Raw genomic sequence first — 21,925 nt, 5'->3', positions numbered from 1 at the left:
GGGTTGAAGGATTATAACGATGTTCGGGGTCAATTATCGCTCGTGTCGGGAATGGAAATCAAGAAGAAACGAGTGACAGCTGTCACGGTGTTATTTCACCCGTGTTGCCCGTATGAGCTGCCAATCAAAATGAAAAAAATCTCCTATTCGCGATGCATACAGAAGCGCATCATGTGAATGAACCCCGATATTGAAGAGGTCGATGGAAAATAACAAGGTGGCCACGGATGTGGGGTTTCCTGTTAATAAATTTCGTGAATTGAACGGAACTTCCGTGATGGCGATGAGCGAATCGAGCACTGTATAATCTTACGACCCTTCGAACCCTCGGCGATAATACCGAAACGAACGAGTTCTCGACCGAGTCGTTCCCACGCATTGCTCGATTAGCCGCTTCTCTGCGGTTTCTAGATCGTCTATTAATTGTCTACGCGCCTTTTTTCTATAATTGCTCGTTTAATTAGCGTGTCCGAAAAAATCGAGCTCGCCACAACGAATTAGAATCGCGTGAGAAGCGTAAATGAAAGCGTAATCTTTTTCTTCCTCGAAGTTATTCGAAATGGTAATAAATTACGGAGAAATTGATGGCAATATCCACGTACCTCCTCCACATTCTTTGGAACAAGGAGTCAATCCAAACATCTTCCAGGCGAACCGCGCACGTTTCTTTTTCTTGCCCTTTAACTTCGGTTGATCACCAGCCATCACCGTAGTCGGGGAATGCTTCATCTCCTCCTTTCGTCCTCTCTCACGGCCTCGTGCTCGATCTTGATTGCGAATCGTCGGTAATAAATCGGTTTTCTGATTGGATCTGAAAAAGCGAAAATCCTAGCGGACTACTAAATCGTAACTTTCCACCAAATGTGATTTCTTTTTTTTTTTTTTTTTTTTTTCCGTATAAATAAATGTTTTCCGTTTCCGATTTAATTCCAACGATCGAAATCTCTATGATATTTGAGAATATTTACATTCTGGTTACGGGAATCGTGTGACCAACACGCGCATCCGAATCAGGGATCTCGTTGCCACGATCGATGGATCCTGCGAAAAGAGTAAAATGTCAACTCAACTTTAAAAGCCACTAAAAAGCCTGTAAAAGTACTAACCAAAGACATCGTAGAGAACTTAGAAAAATGAGTTCGATTAAAGATTTTTCGGTGTAATGTATTACCTGTCGCAAAAAGTGGCGGTGCTATTAATGGCTTTCCATTGAACGGCATCATGTATTTGTAAAGTACTCCAGGATTCATTTCCTGTGCCAGAATCTGAAGAACCGATTTAAAAAAAATACCAATAATACATCGATACACGAAGTCACGGTTAAAGTAACACAATGCCAGGTCGAGAAAGATCGTGTAAAGAAAAAAGGAGGGGGGGGGGGAGGGCAACAAAAAAAGAAAAGAAAAAAAAAAAAGAAGGAGAAGAAAATCGATCCAATAAATTGGAACGAATGAGATATCGGAGACATCTTTATGGTCGTACCTCTAAATGCAAAGAATCGTTCAGTGGCCCGGTCGCCAAGATACACTCCATGCGGTTTCTGTCACCCCTCTGGTATGTTAATGTCGTGCCAGCCGCTTTATAAGTGCCGCTTGGACTGTAAGCCAAGGGTCCGTTCAGGATGTAACTACCGTTGCCGTCTCTCAACGCTAACACATCAGATTATTCGTTAGAAAAGCAGAGAGAAAAAAGAGGCGATACAGTTTGGTATCCCTTAAATAAACGCGGTTCGAGCATGCTTTTTCTCTTTTTTTTTTTCTTTTTTTCCATAAGAATACCTAAGAAATTGCTACTGTGCCGTAGTTCGGATATGTTGAGGGACATGGCTCCTTTCGGAATACTGGTTACAGGTTGATGACCCCGTGGCAGGATTGGTTCCATAAAAATGCCCTCGTACAGTCTACAACCTTTACCCTGACCACCGCAGACACCACAAGCGTCCATCGTGACGCCGGAACCTACCACACCGTCGCAACCCACGGGCTGCGAAACATAAAAAAGAAACATAAAAGCATTTAATGAACTGTTCTGTTCTGAAACGAGCGTGCAACACAACGTTTCCGCGTTAAATAGATCGACGAAATCAATGGATCGAAAACAATTCGAAAATTGGTGTGAAACGACTCGCTGTTGAATCGCGGTGAAAGAATAGGCGCAGAAACAATGGTGAACGAAAGAGAAAGAAAGAACAAGCGGAATGGACAAAAGAGACACGGTTAACTAGTCCGCGTTGCGATCAAACCGGGTATAATTAAAAAAAAAAAAAAAGAAAAATCGATTCGATCGATCGCATTGAAGAGGAATCGCGATCGATTTCCGACGTGACGTGGAGGAATTAATACTCGCGTTTGACTCATCGTACCTTGCATTGTCCGGCGACACAGAGCCATCGATCGGTGCGTTCCATAGAAATTCCAGCATTATATCCACGAAGATTCGGAGCGTCGCAGGGTGTGCCGTCCATTACTGCCGGTTCAAGCGTTGCGTAAAAAGGCTCGCCAACGGCACGGCAATTGAGCGCGCAAGAATTCGGTGCTGGACGACAGTCGTCGCACAATAAAAAAAAAAAAATATCAAAACAGGTCTTTTAGTTAATATACTAATATACAGAAGGATCCTTATTATAACCGAGTATTTGCATTTTATTTTTCGTTCTCTCAAAAAGAATTATCAAGAAGAAAGTGTAAATTGATTAAAAATCGGTCGTGTTTTAACTAAATTGCCCATTAAAATGATAAGACGGAGTTTTGGATGGGTTTAACTTACCATCCAAAAACGGGACCCAATCGTAACTCTCGCCCTTGTAATTTCTTCCGTTGTACTTGGCACATTGTTCGGCCCGCAAATCCTCCGGGAAGTTCGGACATTTCTGTTGCGAGCAACGGTTTAATTAAACTTCAGGTAATTAAAGATCGATTGTTGTTGGGAAACCTGTTACAGTGTCATTTCAGATTTTCCAACAGATTCTCTTCAACTCGATTAGAATATTCCCAAAGTTTTATTTCCCAAAAAATTGTTTCGGCGACGAAAAAAATTTAATTTGGATAAAATTTCTCGTGCAACGTAACGCGGAAAAACATTCAAATTCTAAAAATTTCTTTAAATTTCTAGTAAATTCCGTGCTTTTATAATGGGATTTCAGTGGATTCAAAAAGAAGCCGCTCCACTCGGAACGAATACACTGAAATGGGAATACCGACACGTAAAGGAGAAGCGTTACCCTGGTAATTTCCGGGTGGAAGATTAATTACCGGCCAGTAAAACCGTGAATAGTCTCGCATGTTTGTAAACCACCGTTTCCGAGATAAATCTAGCCGAGTCGTGGCGCCACGCCGAAAAAAGAGACAAATGGTTAACATGCAAAGTTTTTAATTGCCACGTTTGCACGCAGAAAATTAACTAGCATGCGTTCATTCAGGAACAAACCGTGAAAATTCCCCTCGTCGAAAACAAGATTTCAAGTGTATTAAAAATTACAATCATTACTGTGAGAGAAATATACACTCCGATACCATTAAGATTAATGGAAGGATCTTCTCAGAAGAAAAAGAAGAAGAAAAAAAGAAACGTTGATTCATTTTCCACAAATTTAAATTTTATTACACGTTATAGCTCGAAACAAAATCGAAACGATAATTTTTATTAATTAGTTTCTTTTTCATAAATTGTTACAAAAATAAACTTGTTTTCTTCTGTTTGTCACAAAAGAGAAATCCCCGATTATTGCGATCCCCGTTGTTTCGATCGATTCGAAATGGATCGAAAATGAACACGATTTGTAGTGGTGGATTTTTCAATTGGCTGTATTTTTTATTTCGATTCGTTTCTACGAGAGTCTTTGTTTCCCACGATCGTACGCGAAGAACATCAAACGAATTCCACACGATCTGTACAACGATCTTTCAAGCGACTAACGATTCGAAACGCTTTAAAACCAAACCGGAAGTATTTTTTTCGCGGTTGGAAACGAGACACAAACGTCAATCATAATCTTTACATCTATGAAAGTCTGATTATCGTTCAGGCGAATATCTGGACAGAGGCCAAACTCGTCTATTACCAACCAGCGGTCTTTAACTCTGCAGGTGGTGATTATTCTTATGAATTTTAAATAACATCGGTTAATACTCGCTAGCCAGCTATATAAATTGCGCTTCCTTAATTGGCTTTCGCGATGATTTGTTCGTGACTCATAATATATCGAAAAGAAAAGGAAACGCCCTTCGATATGCATCTATTCTCTATGCCTGCCTATCCTTGACACCATGCACTTATATGTATATATAATACAATATTCGCGTGTATATAAATATAATTCTTTTTCCCATTTTTATGAAAAGTTCAAGAGGAAAACGAGTAAAAAATTTGAATAGTACGAAAGAATCAAAATTGCACATAATTATTTGATTCAATAATCAAAAATATTTGCTTCTGATCTTTCGTATTTAGCGTATAAAATATAATCTCTATAATATTAAAATTAAATTTTTTAAAGACAAAAACGAATATTTCGTATTTTTCACGAATGTTAGAGAAGTAAGGTATAAATTTCTCTCGGTACAGCGATTTAGATTTATAACGATTATTACTAGTCATTCTACCGTGTTTTTCGTAATGAATAGCTTGCAGATTAAAAAGATTTACCAGGCGTGGGGTCATTGAAATGTTAATCTATCACGTGTCGAGACAGAAACGGTTAAAGGCGTAAACATTGACTCGCGTTACGTGTCGCATTGATTTACCTGCGTGTTGCACGTGTGGTATCGCTTATATGTACCGATGCAAATGGGTCGCGAGTTGCTCGTGCCATTCTCCGAGATAATGCTCCGCTTCCTTAACAGTCGCCTGAAACAAATCGATCGCGATTACTCGTAAGTATCGACCTTAGAGAGATGGATCCTTATTTTTCACGGCCGATTCTCACGTTCCCCCCTCCCCACCCCTCCGCAGAGTTTCTTTATACAGACAGAAAAACAAAACACAAAACCAAAACGTAAATTTCCCTTCGTTTCTAACGAAGACACTGCTAATTTCATGTAAAAAAAAAACTGTTGTCGAGAATACATAGGTTGCATTGTTTAAAAATAAATTGTTCAATTATATTAACAGCTGTTTCGAGAACTCTCGTCTCTGAACATTGTTGAGACTTGCATAAAGGAGAAAGGGTATAAAAATTTAAAACGTAAGAGACGAAGGAGGAAGGGTTGAAATGTCTTTTACTTATTACCCTCGTCAAGCGGAGAAAAATACTCTAACGGTACACAACAACAAGGTCTTTAGACTATTTTATCGCCGGTCGAGAAACTCGCGGGTCCACCGATAAATCCTGCGCCGAGGATCACGTAACCGCGCAGGTAGCGCTACAAAGGTGTAAATGTCAGCGACAATAACACGTTTCGGGGTCGCTCGCGCGAGTTCGTCGGCTTGCCAGCGTGTAATCTTCCTCTGCTACCGATCCGCAATTTGCTCGCCTCTTCCCCGTATATCGTATACGGCACGTATATGCTACGAAGAACGTGTCATGAGATTCGTCATGTCGAACTCTCGCAAGATCTTGCAAAGGAAAACGGTAACCGTGAATTTGTCTATCGAAAGTTCGTTGAAATTAGCCTTCTCCGTTTCTCTCGTGGAGGTGTTTCTTGCAACGGTTTCGTTTGGTTCGTGGAACGATTATCCACGATCTTTGATGTTAACGGTATCGCGAAATCAACGATTTTATTATTGAAATTCATAGTAAATTATACGACTCCTCGTTTCATTATCCACCACCTCCTCTTGTGGATTTAATTGCATCCTGTTGTAACTTTTTTGTTTTATTTTATTTTACTTCATCGAAATAATATGTTCTACTTACTGATAGGGAACGCATTCACGGGATTGGGATTGGATCCCCGTGCCACAGGTACGCGAGCACTCGCTCCACGAACTCCACGGACCCCAGGTTCCTCTAATACGATTATCTCGTCCAAGAGCGAATTGAGTCTTCTCCCGTAGCATATGATACACCTGAAAATATTTGAAAAATCGAGAGATGGATGAAACACTACTAAATCTTTTGTTATTTTTGTGATACGATATCCTTGAAATCGTTCGTTTCGAGGATCATATCCCTCAATTTCGTTACATTTGCATTTTCATTTCACATCAATCATCACGTCGTCCAAGCTTTGCCAGATTTCGCGTCGATTCATTCAAATAGGATTCTCAATAACGCATGAAACCTTTGACAAAAGGTTCATTATGCGCACGAATCATTATTCATCGTCTCGTGTGCGAATGAGAAATTCGAGATATTATGTAATCACGTACTGGCCGCGATGTAATTAATTTTATTAGAAGCATCTCCGGACCGTCGGATTAATCAATCAAAGGATGGTGAACAAAATTGCCTCGGCTGCTGATAATCAAATGGTCGGAATAACCCTTGCGTTATAATCCAACCGCGTTAATTACAGTAGATAGAGTGAAAGAGGAGAGAGAGAGAGAGAGAGAGAGAGAGAGAGAGAGACGACATAACGACATACAAACTGTTTGCTCAATAATTAATATCGGTACTTCCGCGATTGAGATCGTAATTAGACCACTCGCGAGACTATAATTAATTAAGAGACGGATCTGTGGCGCCATCGATACGTACGGTATGCAGATTTAAATTTTCGATGGTTATAATCAAACGTGTCGTATCAAGTATATCATTTTCTCATTCGGTGAAATTCGCGATTGGAGGGGAAATAACTCACGCAGTGAATTATACCGAGGTAAAACGAGAAAATAGTAAATGTTACAGAAAAACATTACCTTCGTTTGATGAAAATGAAGAACTCGATTACTCGAAATCTATTTGAAATTATCATTCCAAACTTATCGTTCCTTCATCGTTGATAAAGAAATCACGGAAATTTTACCGTGTATTTCGAATTGCACGTGAATCTATATTTTTATTTTTTATTTTTACTTTATTATAGTGTATCCAGTGTTTCCCAATCTTTACATACCTAAGAATATTATATTTACTCTTTATCCTTTATCGAGAGGTTCATTTTCCCATTCGAATTAATTTTGAGAAAGAAGAGAAATCGTTTCGAATTATGTCGGTTGTCGTAAAAATGTTGAAGGAACATTGATCCGAATGGTCAACGTGGTTTACGTTTACACGAATTCGAAATTCGAGCGGGTTTCAAAAAGTCGTTAACCCGCTAAAACGGAGTAATACTTCCTTGATGACCGACATTAACTCCGGCACGTTAATCGCGCCGCGCATGAACTTCTAGCCGTGCACTGGATCCAGCACAGAGATGGAAAGGGGAAATGCGAAAATACTCGACGAGGGGATATATAGAAGGGGCCGCTGGTTGGCATCGCGCTGAATAATGGAGCCGCGTTTCAAGATTATTTCCACGATGAACGATCTTAATCTCATTGTCCCGCGATCCTTTCAAAGGGATTCTTACGAGCGTAACGAACGTCTTTGCGACGGTTAAGAAGCTCGGTATTACGCCCAACGCATTTCATCCCAAGAGGACAATTATAGATAGACGAGAAACCTTTAAGAAGGTACAGGTTCATTTTTATATTTTTCTCGATTCTTATTTGGATTACGTTTCTCGTAACAATCATCTCTCGAACTTATTTCGCGGATTGAACACGGAGGAAGTCTCGAGATGGGAATACCTCCTCCCCGCTGGGTATATACCGCTGTTAGAAAGCTGCGGCGCGCTTGTTAGCGGAGACCGATTGAAATTGGCCGATCGACCAATCATTACGATTAACTGGAACGATCGTTCAAAGTATGTATAAGTTTAATCGACGATAAGCGCCGTTATCCCCGGGTTCAACAGGTTGCCACCGAATTGTCGACGTTCTATGTCGATCAAAATAGATCGATTAAAAATTATAAACACGCGAAACAGGAGGATGTGCGTTTTTCGATGCGTGCGAATTAATTATCTTCGTGATAAATATCCACGTGGCGAGAATAAGGATGATATTGAGTTGTAACGCGAGAGAGGAGAGTGATCCACGTAGGCGCTCGTTAAAAGAAAACGATCACGAAGTTTTAAGTAAAGAAAGAGCTATTAAACGGCATTATATGGGAGAGCGTTAACCGAGAATGTTCAAATGTTTCTTTACGACGAATCGTAATCGCGCCAAGCCGAGAGCGATATTACAGTATTTTCCAAAACAAACGATCCATTTAAACGCGACATTAAAAACGCGGCATATAACAAGAAGCACGAACGGCATTGCAAGAACGGCGCGGCGCATTAGAGTGTTTGCGCGTTTCGTATTCATTCGTTTGCTCGGCCTTCAGAATACAGCAACAGCTCCGATGTAATTTAGGAAGATCCTCCAGTGTCAATTAATTATCTTCGTCGTGCCACCCAGAATAACGTCTACGTAATTGCTTATTAATTCTTGTAAGTGGATTAAATTAATATTCACCGCTCGACCGTACATTCGAGATAAAATACATTAATGGACGAGAGATAGCCACGATAACGTTATTACGTTCATAAGTTAACGGCAAGAAGTTATGTACGTATTAAATTGCATCGAAAATCAAACGTTTCCTAGATATACATCGCATTATAATAAACATATTCCATCGACATTCGAAACATTCTTCCTCTTCGTATCGACTTCGTAAAATGGAAAAATCTTTTATATATATAAATTTTTTTATCAGTTATTACAACGCAAAAATAACGCGACGAAATAAGTTTATCGAGTTGGAAAGCACGGAGGATCGAATAGAAATCGATAGAATGTTAATCAAGCATGGACGGAAACTTACTTCGATGGGATACTTGTCGGGCACGTGGGTAGAGGAGACGGTGGCCGCAGTCAGCATTGTCAAAGCTAGAATCGATCTGAAACAGAGATTGCAAAGATGCCTTAATTAATCCGACGTAATGGAATGTAATTTGTTATCGTTGTTGTCAATCTACGAGGCGGTTTTCACGAGCGTCCGTCGACTGTTGAACCGAGCCAATTATCCCCCCCCCCCCTTATCTATCGCAAAATATCTATCTTTCAGCTGGTTTCATCGGGTCAGACATTTCAAGAATGTGATAATCTTCCTCGGATGAGTAGCGCTGCATACTACGACGACGTAAAATGCTCCTGACCTAGGGGATTGGATAATTCCTCCATCCACGTCCAAGCGCCTCGTTAATGTATTCTCCTCTCCCCGTCAATTATTTACCGGTGAAAAAAAGAAATAATCTCCGACAAGGATTAATGCGATCAATACGGATAGATCGTGTTTAGATTGAATAACGTACAGCCGCGTCTTCCTTCCGAATCGAACCTCGAAACGATTAATTGAATACATCCCCCATGATTTATCCCATCGCGATTCCGGATTAATAACGCACGACACGATAATTTTACGCAGATGCTCCACAATATATATTTAGAAACGCGATCAACGATTGGACGAGATTACCAAGAATTTCATCGTATTAAAATGCGAGCAAAATTAAATCTAAAAGAAAAAAAAAAAAGAAAAAAATAGCGCGATGAGATCCACTCTCTCCCTCTTTCGGAATATCTTACGGCATTTTTAGAACGATTTCACGGGAAAGGAATAACCGAGCATGTGTTCTCGATCATCCAGTTCGCGCAGCGGATAATCGCCGCCATAGATTTCAAAAGTTCTCCATTTTCACGCGGCGAATAGCAACGCGTCCAAGATGGAAGAAGAGCCTCCAATGGTATCGCGGCCTCCAATTCGTTTTGCCACGATAATTATTAAAACTGCGGCGGGGATGTATCGCCGATCGGATAGTCGGAATAGGCGAGGAAGAGGGAGAGAAAGAAACAAGTTGGGAGTAAGGGAGGTGCAAGGGAGGTTGGAAACTGTGTAAACTGTGCCACTAAGCGCTAATAACGTTTCACTTGTTGCGTTTTCTTGGAAAGCTTGATTAATCATTACGCCCTTATGTGGCGGAAAGAGAAAGAGAAAGAGGAGAGAGGGGCTAGGAGAGGCGGACCGCCCGCAGCCACTGAAGTAGTCGCTTACTCGCGTGCGTGAAACGCACACAGCAAACACGTGTAAACGCGCGTTATTATTGCGACGAAATCAGAAAAAGCCGTATCTTCTCTTGCCTTTCCACGCGATCTTCTCGCGAATCGCGAATAAGGCTGCGTACATACCGGCAAAGTGGAATAAAATTAATAGCGCTCCGACACACGATGCGAGGTTGGGTTTAAGTACTATTTTAAAGATACGGTAAGAGAAGTAGTTGGCGTGTCAGGTGTGCCGGTGCTTCATCGATCATCTATGTTGAACATTGCTCATCTCGAGCATGTTGCTCAAAGCGAAAAATCTCGAGAAAAAAATTTTCTTCTACATCTAGAGAAGCGGACGATCATCATTCGAACAACTTTCGAACATTAATTCTTTCGAGATTTCCTAATTCGTATCGTCACAACTTCTCGTAAATCATTTTTATTTCCTTTATTAATTATTCTCTATGACGAATTTCGAGATCCCCATTTAATTCCCAAATTTAACATTAAAGTAATAACGTTGAGAAAAATAAGAGAAATCGAAGAGCAGGAAGGAAGACTACAATCGATGATACAGACGATGAACGAAGAATACACGTAGAAAAAGAGGATTGCGAGAATACGAGAACGTGATTTGCACTAATGAAACGGTTATCCCATTGATTTACAATTACTACTCGCACCTTTATTGTCCCTTCATTACGACAATCAATTACCTCACAAACAAACATCTATCGTGCTCCCTTCGTTAGACACGATTACCGTGAATTACAACGAAGTAGTTTGTTATTCAACGACGACACGCAGCTGGATCCGCGTGTCACGGTATGCACAACGCTTAAGAAAGGGACGTTCACGGTGCACGCAAGCGGCGCGATGAAGCATTGCACTTGGCTGGATGCGCTTTAGCTATCCGCTCGAGAGCAATCGTATCCACCCGCAACGACGAACATGTGTTCCTCGCTATATTCTTTGTAACGCTAAACAGATCGCGAGATTTGCCGTAAAATCGTTCATTCGTTCTGATTCGAGTTATCTCTCGTTCTCGCTTTCACAACGAATTCTTTGTCCTAAGAATTGTCATAATAGCAAATTATTTTTCAAATTATTAATTCGAGAATATCTTCGATCGTCGTTGCTTCTTTTCGTGTCTTGAAAAATAATCGACGAAAACGGGATACTTATGGAGGAGGCGTTCGTTCAAACTCGCAGTTATCTGCAATCTTCACGCTTCAGGAAGAAACAAAGATCGTACAGAGACGAATAGCGAGGCCAATTTGTTCTGTTATCCCGGCGACAAAAGGTTTGGGGCTATATCTGTCGTTGTTCGTGGAAATCGTTGAGAAATCTTTGACTCGGCAACGACTGATGGTAGCTGGTCATCTATCGCGCTTGTCTTTGAACCGAGGCTTCTAATACTCGTCACTGGCACGCAAAGATACGCGTCCACTTCTTACTGATCCGTTTTTAGCGTAATTCTTACGCCATTGAAAACAAGACCGACATTGTTTATCGCGGCATATGATGCATCAACCGCCACGAAGTCGTAACGGTTCGAAAATACGAGCCTCCTCTCGGCTATAAGATCTCCCGGCTATAAAGTTTGATACGTTTGTGCAAAAAAGGGGAAACAAGAGTTCTCGATTGCGTGCGAAACGCAGCGTCTGTCTGGTTTCCCTGGTCTCGGTGGATATAACGCTTTTGTCGAGAGATCTCGCGGGAACGTGATAACTTGCTCGATATTTCCCGCCATTTCACGAGTCCGCGCGACTCGTCGGGCAAAATTAATTCTAGCCGGTGCAACGATCCGATAATGATTCCCGCGAGACAACGATTGCGCCCGATTAACGCTCGCTCCTCCCGGAGATATTTCATCGAGTTAGGGTCAGTGAACATGCGCGGAACGAATGATCCGTGATTCGACGTGACAAGTACATGCAATAATCAACGATGGATAATAAAAGCACCAAGTCGATATATAAATTTTCGACAATACTTTTTCATTTCAAAAAAAAAAAAAAAAAACCGAGAGATCGATGGATCTTTTGATCGAGAAAAACTCTGTCTATCCGGCTAGATTCTGTCTGGATGATCGCACGGCACATTAGCCCGAAGGAACGGGCATAAAAATGTTGGCGTCGTCCCGAGCAATAATAACGATTGATAACAATTAAATCGCTGCCTGGATCGGCGAGTAACTTTCCAATTCTCGGCGGAATTCATCCGATAAATCGCGGCGTTTCTGCGGGCAAAAAAAGGGGATAAGAATAACTGGGCGGCCGGCCGGCATCGCGGGAGGCCGGCGAAATCATTTTAACCACGGTGGTCCGATGCAAGGGGATTTTCGTCTCGTGCAAAGGGGGGGGCCAGAGCCGATACGTACGCGCCGGACACAAAAAGGAATGGCCGTGAAATATGATGCACGATACACGTACGCGGCATTGTCTCGGTAAGCTGTTGAGCATCTCCGGCGTTAACCAAGGGAAAGGAGCAAGAAGTCGCCCTCGGACAATGGGGGCGTGAGTTTCGAATGCCTCCTCTAATGATACCGGAGCACCTCCGATCGAAGCGTATATAAATGCGAACGTTCCTGTTTACGCGTATATTATCACGTATATTTTAACCTCTCTTTCTTTTTGTCTTTTCTTATTTCCTCCGCTTCCTCCCCTTCTTTCCGTCCCGTTTTTTTCATTGGAAAGGATACAATGGGTTCACATGGAGGATCGGGGACTTTGCCTCGCAAAGAAAGCACGATAGAGCAAAAGGTCGTTGCAATGCAATCGGTGTTCTCTTGTCTGTTGAAACTGGTTGAAACTTCCGGATAGACGAAGCGTCTGTTCTCCAGACATTTCGTTTCTTCTCATCGTTTCATCTTAGGATGGAATGTCGACAAGACGAATTATATTGCAAAAACGTTAAAGTAATATTGTACGAGGCTTGTTTTCTTGTTTCTCTTCTTATTTCGATAATGGAAGATTTAGCTCGAATTAGAAAATTATTTATTGCAAATGAAAATAATTCATAGCGTAGCGTGAAGAAAATTTCATTATACGGTTGGTGAAACGTTATCGTTGACGCGTTTCGTTTTGCCAGTCGAGAACAGAGAGGTATTTTGCGATGTTGTTGCACTATAAACTGTCACCGTCTATAACCAAGCTGCTGTCGTGCTGCGGTTGCTGTTGTTGTCGTCATAAACATTTTCCCTTGTCTCTTCCATTTCTTCCTTGCACTCCTCTCAGGATCTCTTCCTTGTGGCGCGCTTCCACCTTTCTACACATCCTCTAACCCTGCTGTCGCATTTTTTCCTCTTGTTTTCCTCTTGCCTTTCCTCGCGAGTTTCTTCACCATCTAACCTCTTCCGTTGTAACACCGTTCGTCTATCTCTCGCCTCGTTACTTACTCGAGAACAGCACCACGGGCGCCTTCCGCGTACAGAATACACGCGACGAGTGGGTGGTTGGCAAAATCCACGAAACTCTACTTCAGGAAAATTAATGCGAATGGGGCGAAGGAGCACGCAAGTGAATCACGACAAATCGTCGACGATATTAGATGAAAAATTTATTTATTACAGAATATTTTCACAACAATTCGCGTGTGTATAATTAAAGATATCATAAATTTTCTCGCATGAATCGTGAGAATTAGGCCATAATATGAAGGAATTTTATACGAATGATAAAATATCGTTTTCCTTGAAATTCCTCATTTTCCTCGATGAACGGATCGATGAACAATCGAACTGGTGAAGAAATTGTAAGATAGACGAAGGCCGTTCCCATTTGACGTATAAGAACGTATGTTCGCGTGAAACGAATTGTAAACGCGTAAATGGCACGAGTGACATTGTAACGCATTAATAATTACAAGTATTAAAGTATAACTGGAATAGTATCTTTGACATTCGATAGAGAAAAAACCGTATCGTAAAACGTTTCGATCTTTTCACACTTTGATTACGGAAGGAGTTGACACGATATAATCATTTGTGTGTTTGGCTTTTTTACGGGGCTGTTACATTGACGAGGGCGGAACGTGCCAAGGCAAATTTAAACAGATAGAAATAACAATGAAGGCGTACGTGGAAGCTGGTTAGTTACTTACTCTCTTTTCAAGGTCCTTCAACGACGACCCTGGCGGTCTCCGTAAATCGACTTCGTTGATTAAACGAAAGAGCAACGTTCCAAAACTGCTCTGCTTAATTATTCTCGTCTTGACGACAACCAGTTTAAAAATAAATAAAAAAAAAAAAAAAAATGGACAATGCGCAAATAACAACACTTTGCTTTGGCGAATTCACGAGTATAATGGAACGAAATATAGCAATGAACGAAGCAAAAAAATTTTTTCTTTTTGCTATTCACTTCACTTTTAACAGTGATAAGAAGTTGCTTTCCACTATTTCATATAATTTTGATTTTTTATACATTTACCGAAATTTAAAAGATTAGAAGCAAATTTTTCGTTTTACAAACGATCGAATAATAAAATCGATTTGTATCACGATATATGATCTTTGATAATAAAAAAAAAAATGTTTAAATCAGAAGAAGAATATCGATGAAATTTCATAGAAAAATAATACTTTATTTTCTAGATTAAACGATAACGTTGTTTTCCGATAAAAGTAATTAAATTAGACGCATGCTACCCGTTTCAAAAAATTTTATTTAATTAGCATAGTGCATCCGTTCTTGTAGTACGGTATCGTGTACGAATGCAAATAGATCGCCAGCCTATCAATTTCGTATCCTAGGGCGCAAGGCCAAGGTAAAAAAAGGAAATAGAGTGAAAGCATTCCTTCCTATTCGAACACGGAACCCGCGTTTCAATGATGATTATCGATCGATGCTATTTCCTTTTTACGACGTCGTTCGAACACGGACTCCATAAAGAGAAGATGTAAACACGAAAGAGATTCGTGTCACGTTTCTCGTATCGTTGAACTTAATTGTACGCGAAAAGGGACGTATACACGTAATTATCGTGTCCGTTTAATTACGTCGTCGATAGCCATCTTTTGACATCTTCATTTAAATCTCGAGGGACAGATTCGATATTTATCGATTTTATCTCGTCCTTCGTAAACTCGTCTTTTCCAAGGCCGACTCGATAGATTTTCAGCGATGAAACGCAAAAATAAAGTTGGAAATGGATTCCTGGTAGGTCGATCGAATACGTCGTCGATATTCGGATCCGACGACGTAACAGGATGCATAATCGTTCGCCAGTCACGAACTTTCGCGTTCCATCGATCGTTATCGATTCATCCGAGTTTTTTACGCAGCGTTAATCAGCCACGAGTTGAACGTCGAGAAGGAATGAAATATAAGAGCACCTTGGATGGCCCTTTGTAATATACTCGCTTCATTGTCGAGTCTAATCGGATGATCTATGCATGACTGCCCCCGTCGTCGCGGTGGAATCTTAATTCGATAACTCTTAATATTAATAAATCGCTAACGGGAGCTGATTAACGTTAACGAGCTAACAATCCGCGCAATAAATTCGACTTGTATCCATTGCATCGATCCGCTTGCATCGAGAATTAATTACTTGTTCGTTGATAGGTTTATATTTTTAGAACTAAAAGACCAAAGACGAGAAGTGGAAACAAGATTGGTCCCGAGATCTAAATATTTAACGTACATATATAAATATATAATTATACGATTTTTTTTTTTTTTTTTTTTTTTTAGTATCCGCTGCAACAGATTACGAATCATTTCTGTTTGTTACGTATAATTATACCAAGAGATAAATAAACGATGAAATTTTCGTACATAATTAATCAGAAATAAAAATGTCTGTGTTAAACGTTTATGACTCCTCATTCGTACGCCTCAATCGATGGGTTGGAATAAAATCTAAAATCTAGAAAAAAATTTACGAAACTGAACAATTAATCCGAATGATGAACTTTAGAACTCGTTTACATATCGTGCTTTTTTAAGCAGCAGGTACGACAATGTGACATGCCTATAAATACACACCTCTTGGTAGCGTTATTATTAGAAGTGTGGGAGGATGCGAGGAGAGTGGTACGTGAGACGAATAAGGAAAGCCGTGACACAACACATCGACATTCTCACCTGAGGACGCGTGCACCAATGGACCAGGTGTAATCGCGCCTCACTCGACCTCGAGTCATCAGCTTCGCAATCTTAAATATCCTCCGCTTCGTTAACCTATATTCCGCTCTTTTGATTCGCGAAATTCGATACTGTGGAACCTACATTTCGATTAATTAACGACAGAAGCTAGCGAGAGTTCCTTTCGTATAATTCCTCCAGTGTATTACGAAACGAGAACGAATACATTATGTAATCACCTTCTCGAGCCAGGTGAGACTCGAAACTGTTCCAAATTAAGTCGCGCGATACGTTCGTTAAAACTGGAGAACAGCGACGAGTAAACATGGATGACAAATTGGAAACGTTTCAATGTGTCAAGCATTAATCTCGAAACGAAAGAATGGAAGAAGAGTGAGATTCTCTTTCAAGGAACCAACCAACTCAGACCTAACTCAAAGCACGAGTGTGGTCGAATAGTGTGTTAAAGAATGCAAAGCTCTTCGGCGCATCTTTTATCCATTTTCGGAACTTTCCTTATTCTGGTTCCACCTGTGCATCTTTATATTCTCGTCTCTCTCTCCATCCGTTTAACTCGTTTTCGGTATATTAGGTTTCACGCGAACGCAAGAGCCACACACATATGGCCAGTCGTGCGTGCAGTTAACAAGACACGTAGTATGTAGATGAACCATCTTCATCATAGGTATACCGCACGCAACCAGTTTGTTAGTACATAACTCTTCTCTACTTGTGTTCTCCTTGTTCCATCATTTTTCCGCCCATTTTTTGTTCAGAAACATATTTTCCTCTTATTTACAACACTCTCGTGTAGATCGATGTATGATCACGAATGTCGTAATGAATCATGAAATTACGGTCTGATGAGATTCGTAGAGAAACTATATACTATATCCCTCTTAAATTAAATTCTATTCGATGTTTCGAAGGAAAACGTGAATCGTATATAGTTTTACAAAGATTCGATCGACGTAAGGTTTTGTGATGGAAATGATCTGGCGTCTTTCAAGAAGATGCTTTTTAAACCATCAATCATGTTTGTGATCTAATCCCATTTTGTCACGATTATCGTAACGCTGTGAAACGTCGGTTTCTGCGTTTCTTGTGTCGTCATCGCCGTCTTTGAAACCTTCGTTCTTTTACTCTTCGAGGAGAATCCGAGGAGTAAGAGAAATATATTCGAAAGAAACAGATCTGGGATAAAAGAGAAAAATGGAGGGAAAAATATGAAAGAAAAGGAGGAGAAGGAGGAAGAAAAATGACCGTAAGGGAACGACGTCCTCGTTCTTTTAAACGAGTTCTGTGTCCGTTTCCTCGACCGGCAGTGAAATTACATCTCTACAGCGAAATTAAGTCGATGTTTCGTTACACGATTTAATCGTTCTAACGATTACATTCACGATCATAGAGATCGTGACAGAGACCACCGGACACGTCGAAACCTTAATACGTAGCGCACGTACAATAGTTATTAAATGGTTAATGACCGGCAATTAGAATCGTTCGTATATCGTAATAAAACCGGAGTCGGGAAATTATCTCAATCTTGGCTAGGAAAAATTATAACGAGCTTCCCTTAACCGACTCCTTTAATCCACCTTACTCCGAAACGCAAAAAAGAAGAAAAAAAAAAAGACCCTTTTCCATCTTTCCTCTTTTCCCTTTTCTCTTCTTCTTGCACACACGGATCTTCGAAACGAAGCCGGTAGCTGAAAGACAGGACGCGCGCGCGCGCGCACGATCCGTATTATCCTGACCTTCTCTCGCCTTCAGTCAGTTGCACACTCGGTGTCCTTCTTCCCTTTTCTTCCCTCCTCGTTCTAGCTAGCGTCCTACACGTATACCTAACGCATATAAACGTGTGGTACACGTTTCTCGCCCATCGGGTTTCTCCTGCCGCCACCGAGTGACGTGAAATTATAATTCCGTAAAATTAACGTTGCATATGTTAATTATTAAGAGAACCGGTCCTTGGCTCCGTCTTCGAGATCCTCGAGAGATCTCTCTACGACCGGCTAGCTATATTATAACATACGAGCGTGCGAGTTACGAGACGGGTTCGCCTCCGTGAAACGCGGCCGCTGCCTTTAAGGCCACCGCAGGAATCGCCGTTAAGGTCGTGTCACTCTTATTTCTTCGATCCCCACCGCGAGAGCCATCGTCCGGGGATCGTTTAGCCGAGATCGGCCGCTTTCGGGTCGGGCCTCTGATCGCGACATTTCACTGACCTATGGGGAACACTTTGAGAGTTAGGCGCCGCCAGCAAAATCCCTACTACTATTACCACCCCTGTCGATGGAAGGTAGGTAGGTCGTTGGCACCGCGGAATGAAATGTTAAACGTCGAAAACGCAAAACGCTAAACGTCGTCCATAAAGTTCACGAGAACGAACGTAGAGAGAAATAAAATGGAGCAATAGTTGACGTTCGAAGAAACGGGTTAAAGACACGCTCCATCATGGAAGAAAATCGAAGTAATTTAGACTCTCTGCTCTATTTCTCGTAGAAATAATTGCACACGCCAGACCAACATGTTTGAAAAGATCGGCAATTAAAGGAGATCCACGTTGGAGAATTAACAATTTCGAGATAACCGAGATACCTACCCCCTTCGTTTCGCTGCGATCCGGAGGGGGCAGGGGAGTGTTGCGTGCGACGCAGATGAAGAAATTACTTTCGCGTTTCACGTGGATATGCCATCGATGTCCGTGGAATCCGGGTTAAGTATCGGTTCGAGGATATTCGAGCGTTCGACCGGGCTCTTGAACGGCCACTTAAATCAATTAATTTCCTGTTGGTAGCTCACGATCGACGAGGGGGCGTTAACTAGCCTCTAGACTTCTAGACTCTCCCGATAAAAGCAAATTCCGTCCCGTTTAACCGCCTCGTCGTGCATTCCCTTGCCAAGGGTATCGGACATCGAATTCCACTTGCCTCTCGTGATCTATTTTTGCCGACCCTTCGGAAACCTACCATTCGCGATTCTTATATATACGTGCGTGTATACGTGTGCTGTTTTAACAGCGTAACGTTCTCCAATTCGCGCAAGTTGGCGCAAAAATAACCAACAGGTAAATGCATCTACGATGTTGCGCGCGTTCAAAGCTCAGGCCGGAACGATTACCGATTGCCTTTTCCAGCAGCGCGCTCCAACTCCGCGCAATCTGCGGCAAAACGAACCGATTTTCCGCCGTTGCGTTTCCAACTCCCTCGTGCACCCCCTTTTCTCGGGTCGAAGTACCTGGCCGCAAATCGCGATCTTTCGATTTAACCGCGAGAGGGGAGTTTTACGGGGAGAGAGAGCTACGAGAGAATCGTGCTTTTTCCACCGTGGCTATTATTTAACACCGCCGGGTATATAGACGCAGGCCTTTGTGCCTGGTATTGCATGCCGTCTCGAAAAGTCCCCCTCCCCCCCTCCTTTCAAGCCAGTGCTCCACCAAGCTTTCGAAGAAAAATCTGATTGATCTAGAGATTTTTAAGGACGATAAACGAAAAGGCGAATTCACCCGGTTCTCGCTTGTCGACACGCTGGTCGTAAACGAGCGCGGTAAAAAGGTGAGCGGATGTAAACGAGTAAGAAACACAAGGATGGAGAATTTTTCTCGGATGCACGTTAACGAGGGAGTGCACGTTTTCTTTTTTTTTTTTTTTTTTTTTTTTCGAAATCGTAGCGACAGTATCTTCTTCTTCACAGATCGCGATCGCGAAATAGAATTTTCTTTGGAAACTCGAGAGCAACTCGAGTTCTAATTTTATCTATTCCGGGAAGTCTGTTAGTTTGCTCGTTATCGAAAACCTAAACTAATTACTCGTTAACGCTGCCACGAAAGCATGGTCTGACCGATTTCATCGTCCGCTGTCATTCGGCCATTAAATCGATTAAATCGGAAAGGGAAGAGGGCAGCGAGCGAGCGAGCGAGCGAGCGAGCAGGGCAGGCGCCAACAGGCGCAGTTGAATAGCATTCGATGTACAACCGTGTGCACCGATCTCCCATCTGGAATGTCTTTTTTTTCTCTCTCCTCGAGCAGCTGTGGAAGTGTCGTAAATAATACGATAAGGAAGTCACCACCTCGGTGGCCCGTTATCCAAGTCCCGAGGACGAGTAACCTGGCGGCATAAATTCGCCGCGAATGACCCGCGATGAGATGGATGATCTCTTCGTAATTTTCTTCTTAAACTAGATCCTTGGCACGAGAGGCGCACTCGAAACAGCTTTTAAACTCGATTTATCGCTTCTGATTCCTCTGCCTCCCCTTCCTTATCGCTCCTTCGCGAATCGAAATCGAGTAGTAAACGCGAGCCTTTGATACCGGAAGGATCGGAATTGCGAGGAGAATCGTGCACCCACGATCAGACCTTCGACTTCCAAGAGATTTTCGAAGAGATTTAATTCCCACGTACAAGTTGGAGAAGGAACGGGGAAGGAAGCTTTTCTCTCGACCTCGAAACACACACGCACATACATACACGATAATCGCATCGTATGGGATGCAGCGTATGGAAGTTGTAATACGAATAAACGCTTTAATAGCAATTACGTTTGCATTTGATCCGTGGAAGACGGACACACGCGGGGCAAACGCGAGGCCGTGTCGAGAGGCCACTCTCGAGAGAGACCGTTTGAACGCCGTTTAATGACCGTAAATTTCTACCTTTCGTCTCCGTGGACGGGAATCTCACCTCCTTGGCCGGTACACGCGTCGAGAATGTCACGTACAAAGGCGCCGATCCAAGATAGTGGTGCCGGAAAGGGCAGCCGTGCAGAATGCGCGTTGCCGCTGAGAACCAGACTTGGAAGTGTGAACATTTTAACGTCACACTACCTACAATATCTCCGACCGAACCTGTTAACCTGTTGCTCGCGATAAGCCCGACAATTTTTTGGGAAACGAAGAGGTAGTAATATCGCTGCGAGAAAAGGGTTTTTTTTTTTATCTCGAAATAGAAAAAAAAGAAGAAGAAGGAAATGCCTCCAAGAGATGTCCACCTGTGCAAACGTTCTCACCGTTTTGTTTGATTCACTTTTCCTACAAACGAACCCTTGGGAAAGGGAGGGAGAGGCAAGATGTTTCTTGGAATCGTGTATACTCGTGTACATATATATAAGTAAAAGAGAAGAGAAACTTTCCCTCCAAATTCTACATTCCGATCTGTCGCCTCTTAACTCCTCCCTCTCGGATCATTAAAATTCTCCCCACGATTTTCTGTACGCGTTTAAAATCGTCGAATTGAAGGTCGTCCCGATAAGTCGTCCGCCAGTCGATCGATCGATCGATCGATCGTTCGAAAAGAGCGACGACGAAACAAACCGATTAAGAGACGACGACGACGACGATGACGATGACGACGACGACGACGACGAGAAAGCTCGATTCTTCCACGGCAGCAGGAAATAATTAGCCACGACCGGATACGATTGTTGATGGCACGGATACCGAGGACAGAGCGGCGTGACTTCCAATCGACTTTTACCTTGGTGTTCGAGAACCCTTTTGCTATGCCTCGCGTGGCCCTTTGATGCGCTCGCACACAATACACGTAGCCATCGTACAAGACCATTGTTTTGGTCGAACAAGCGCGTTTCGCTCATTTAACGAACGGCGAGCACGTATGTCGGATAGCTCACGTATACCATCGTTGTTGTTTCTGGCTCGAGAACGGCGGAAGCGACGCTATCTCTCGCCCTTTCCTCGATTTCGATCTCGACCCCTCGCGCACTCTCGTTTTCGCGTTTTCTGCCACACGGTCGACTCTGGCCGGGATCGGTCTCGTTCACACGCAGGTGGAAAAAATTTCACCAAAGACAAAAGAGACTT

General features: G+C 42.2%; 1 protein-coding gene across 2 annotated transcripts in view; it reads right to left on the bottom strand.

Moving 5' to 3' along the window:
- LOC100869480 (thrombospondin type-1 domain-containing protein 4) overlaps positions 1–21,925 on the bottom strand; it is a 40,469-nt gene that overhangs the window by 3,916 nt on the left and 14,628 nt on the right. For both annotated transcript variants that reach the window (XM_003697256.4, XM_086911538.1), the window contains exons 3-12: positions 8,795–8,870; positions 5,855–6,006; positions 4,743–4,845; positions 2,767–2,869; positions 2,363–2,535; positions 1,779–1,983; positions 1,483–1,649; positions 1,172–1,265; positions 969–1,041; positions 603–811 (exon numbers count right to left, since the gene is read on the bottom strand). In XM_003697256.4, coding sequence (XP_003697304.2) covers positions 603–811; positions 969–1,041; positions 1,172–1,265; positions 1,483–1,649; positions 1,779–1,983; positions 2,363–2,535; positions 2,767–2,869; positions 4,743–4,845; positions 5,855–6,006; positions 8,795–8,870 — 1,355 coding nt within the window. The remainder of the gene's footprint in view (positions 1–602; positions 812–968; positions 1,042–1,171; positions 1,266–1,482; positions 1,650–1,778; positions 1,984–2,362; positions 2,536–2,766; positions 2,870–4,742; positions 4,846–5,854; positions 6,007–8,794; positions 8,871–21,925) is intronic.

Source organism: Apis florea, unplaced genomic scaffold (genome assembly GCF_048593485.1).
Source record: "Apis florea isolate Af1SG1 unplaced genomic scaffold, ASM4859348v1 contig_3325_pilon, whole genome shotgun sequence".
Lineage (NCBI taxonomy): Eukaryota > Metazoa > Arthropoda > Insecta > Hymenoptera > Apidae > Apis > Apis florea.
This window is presented reverse-complemented; position numbering and strand designations above follow the sequence as displayed.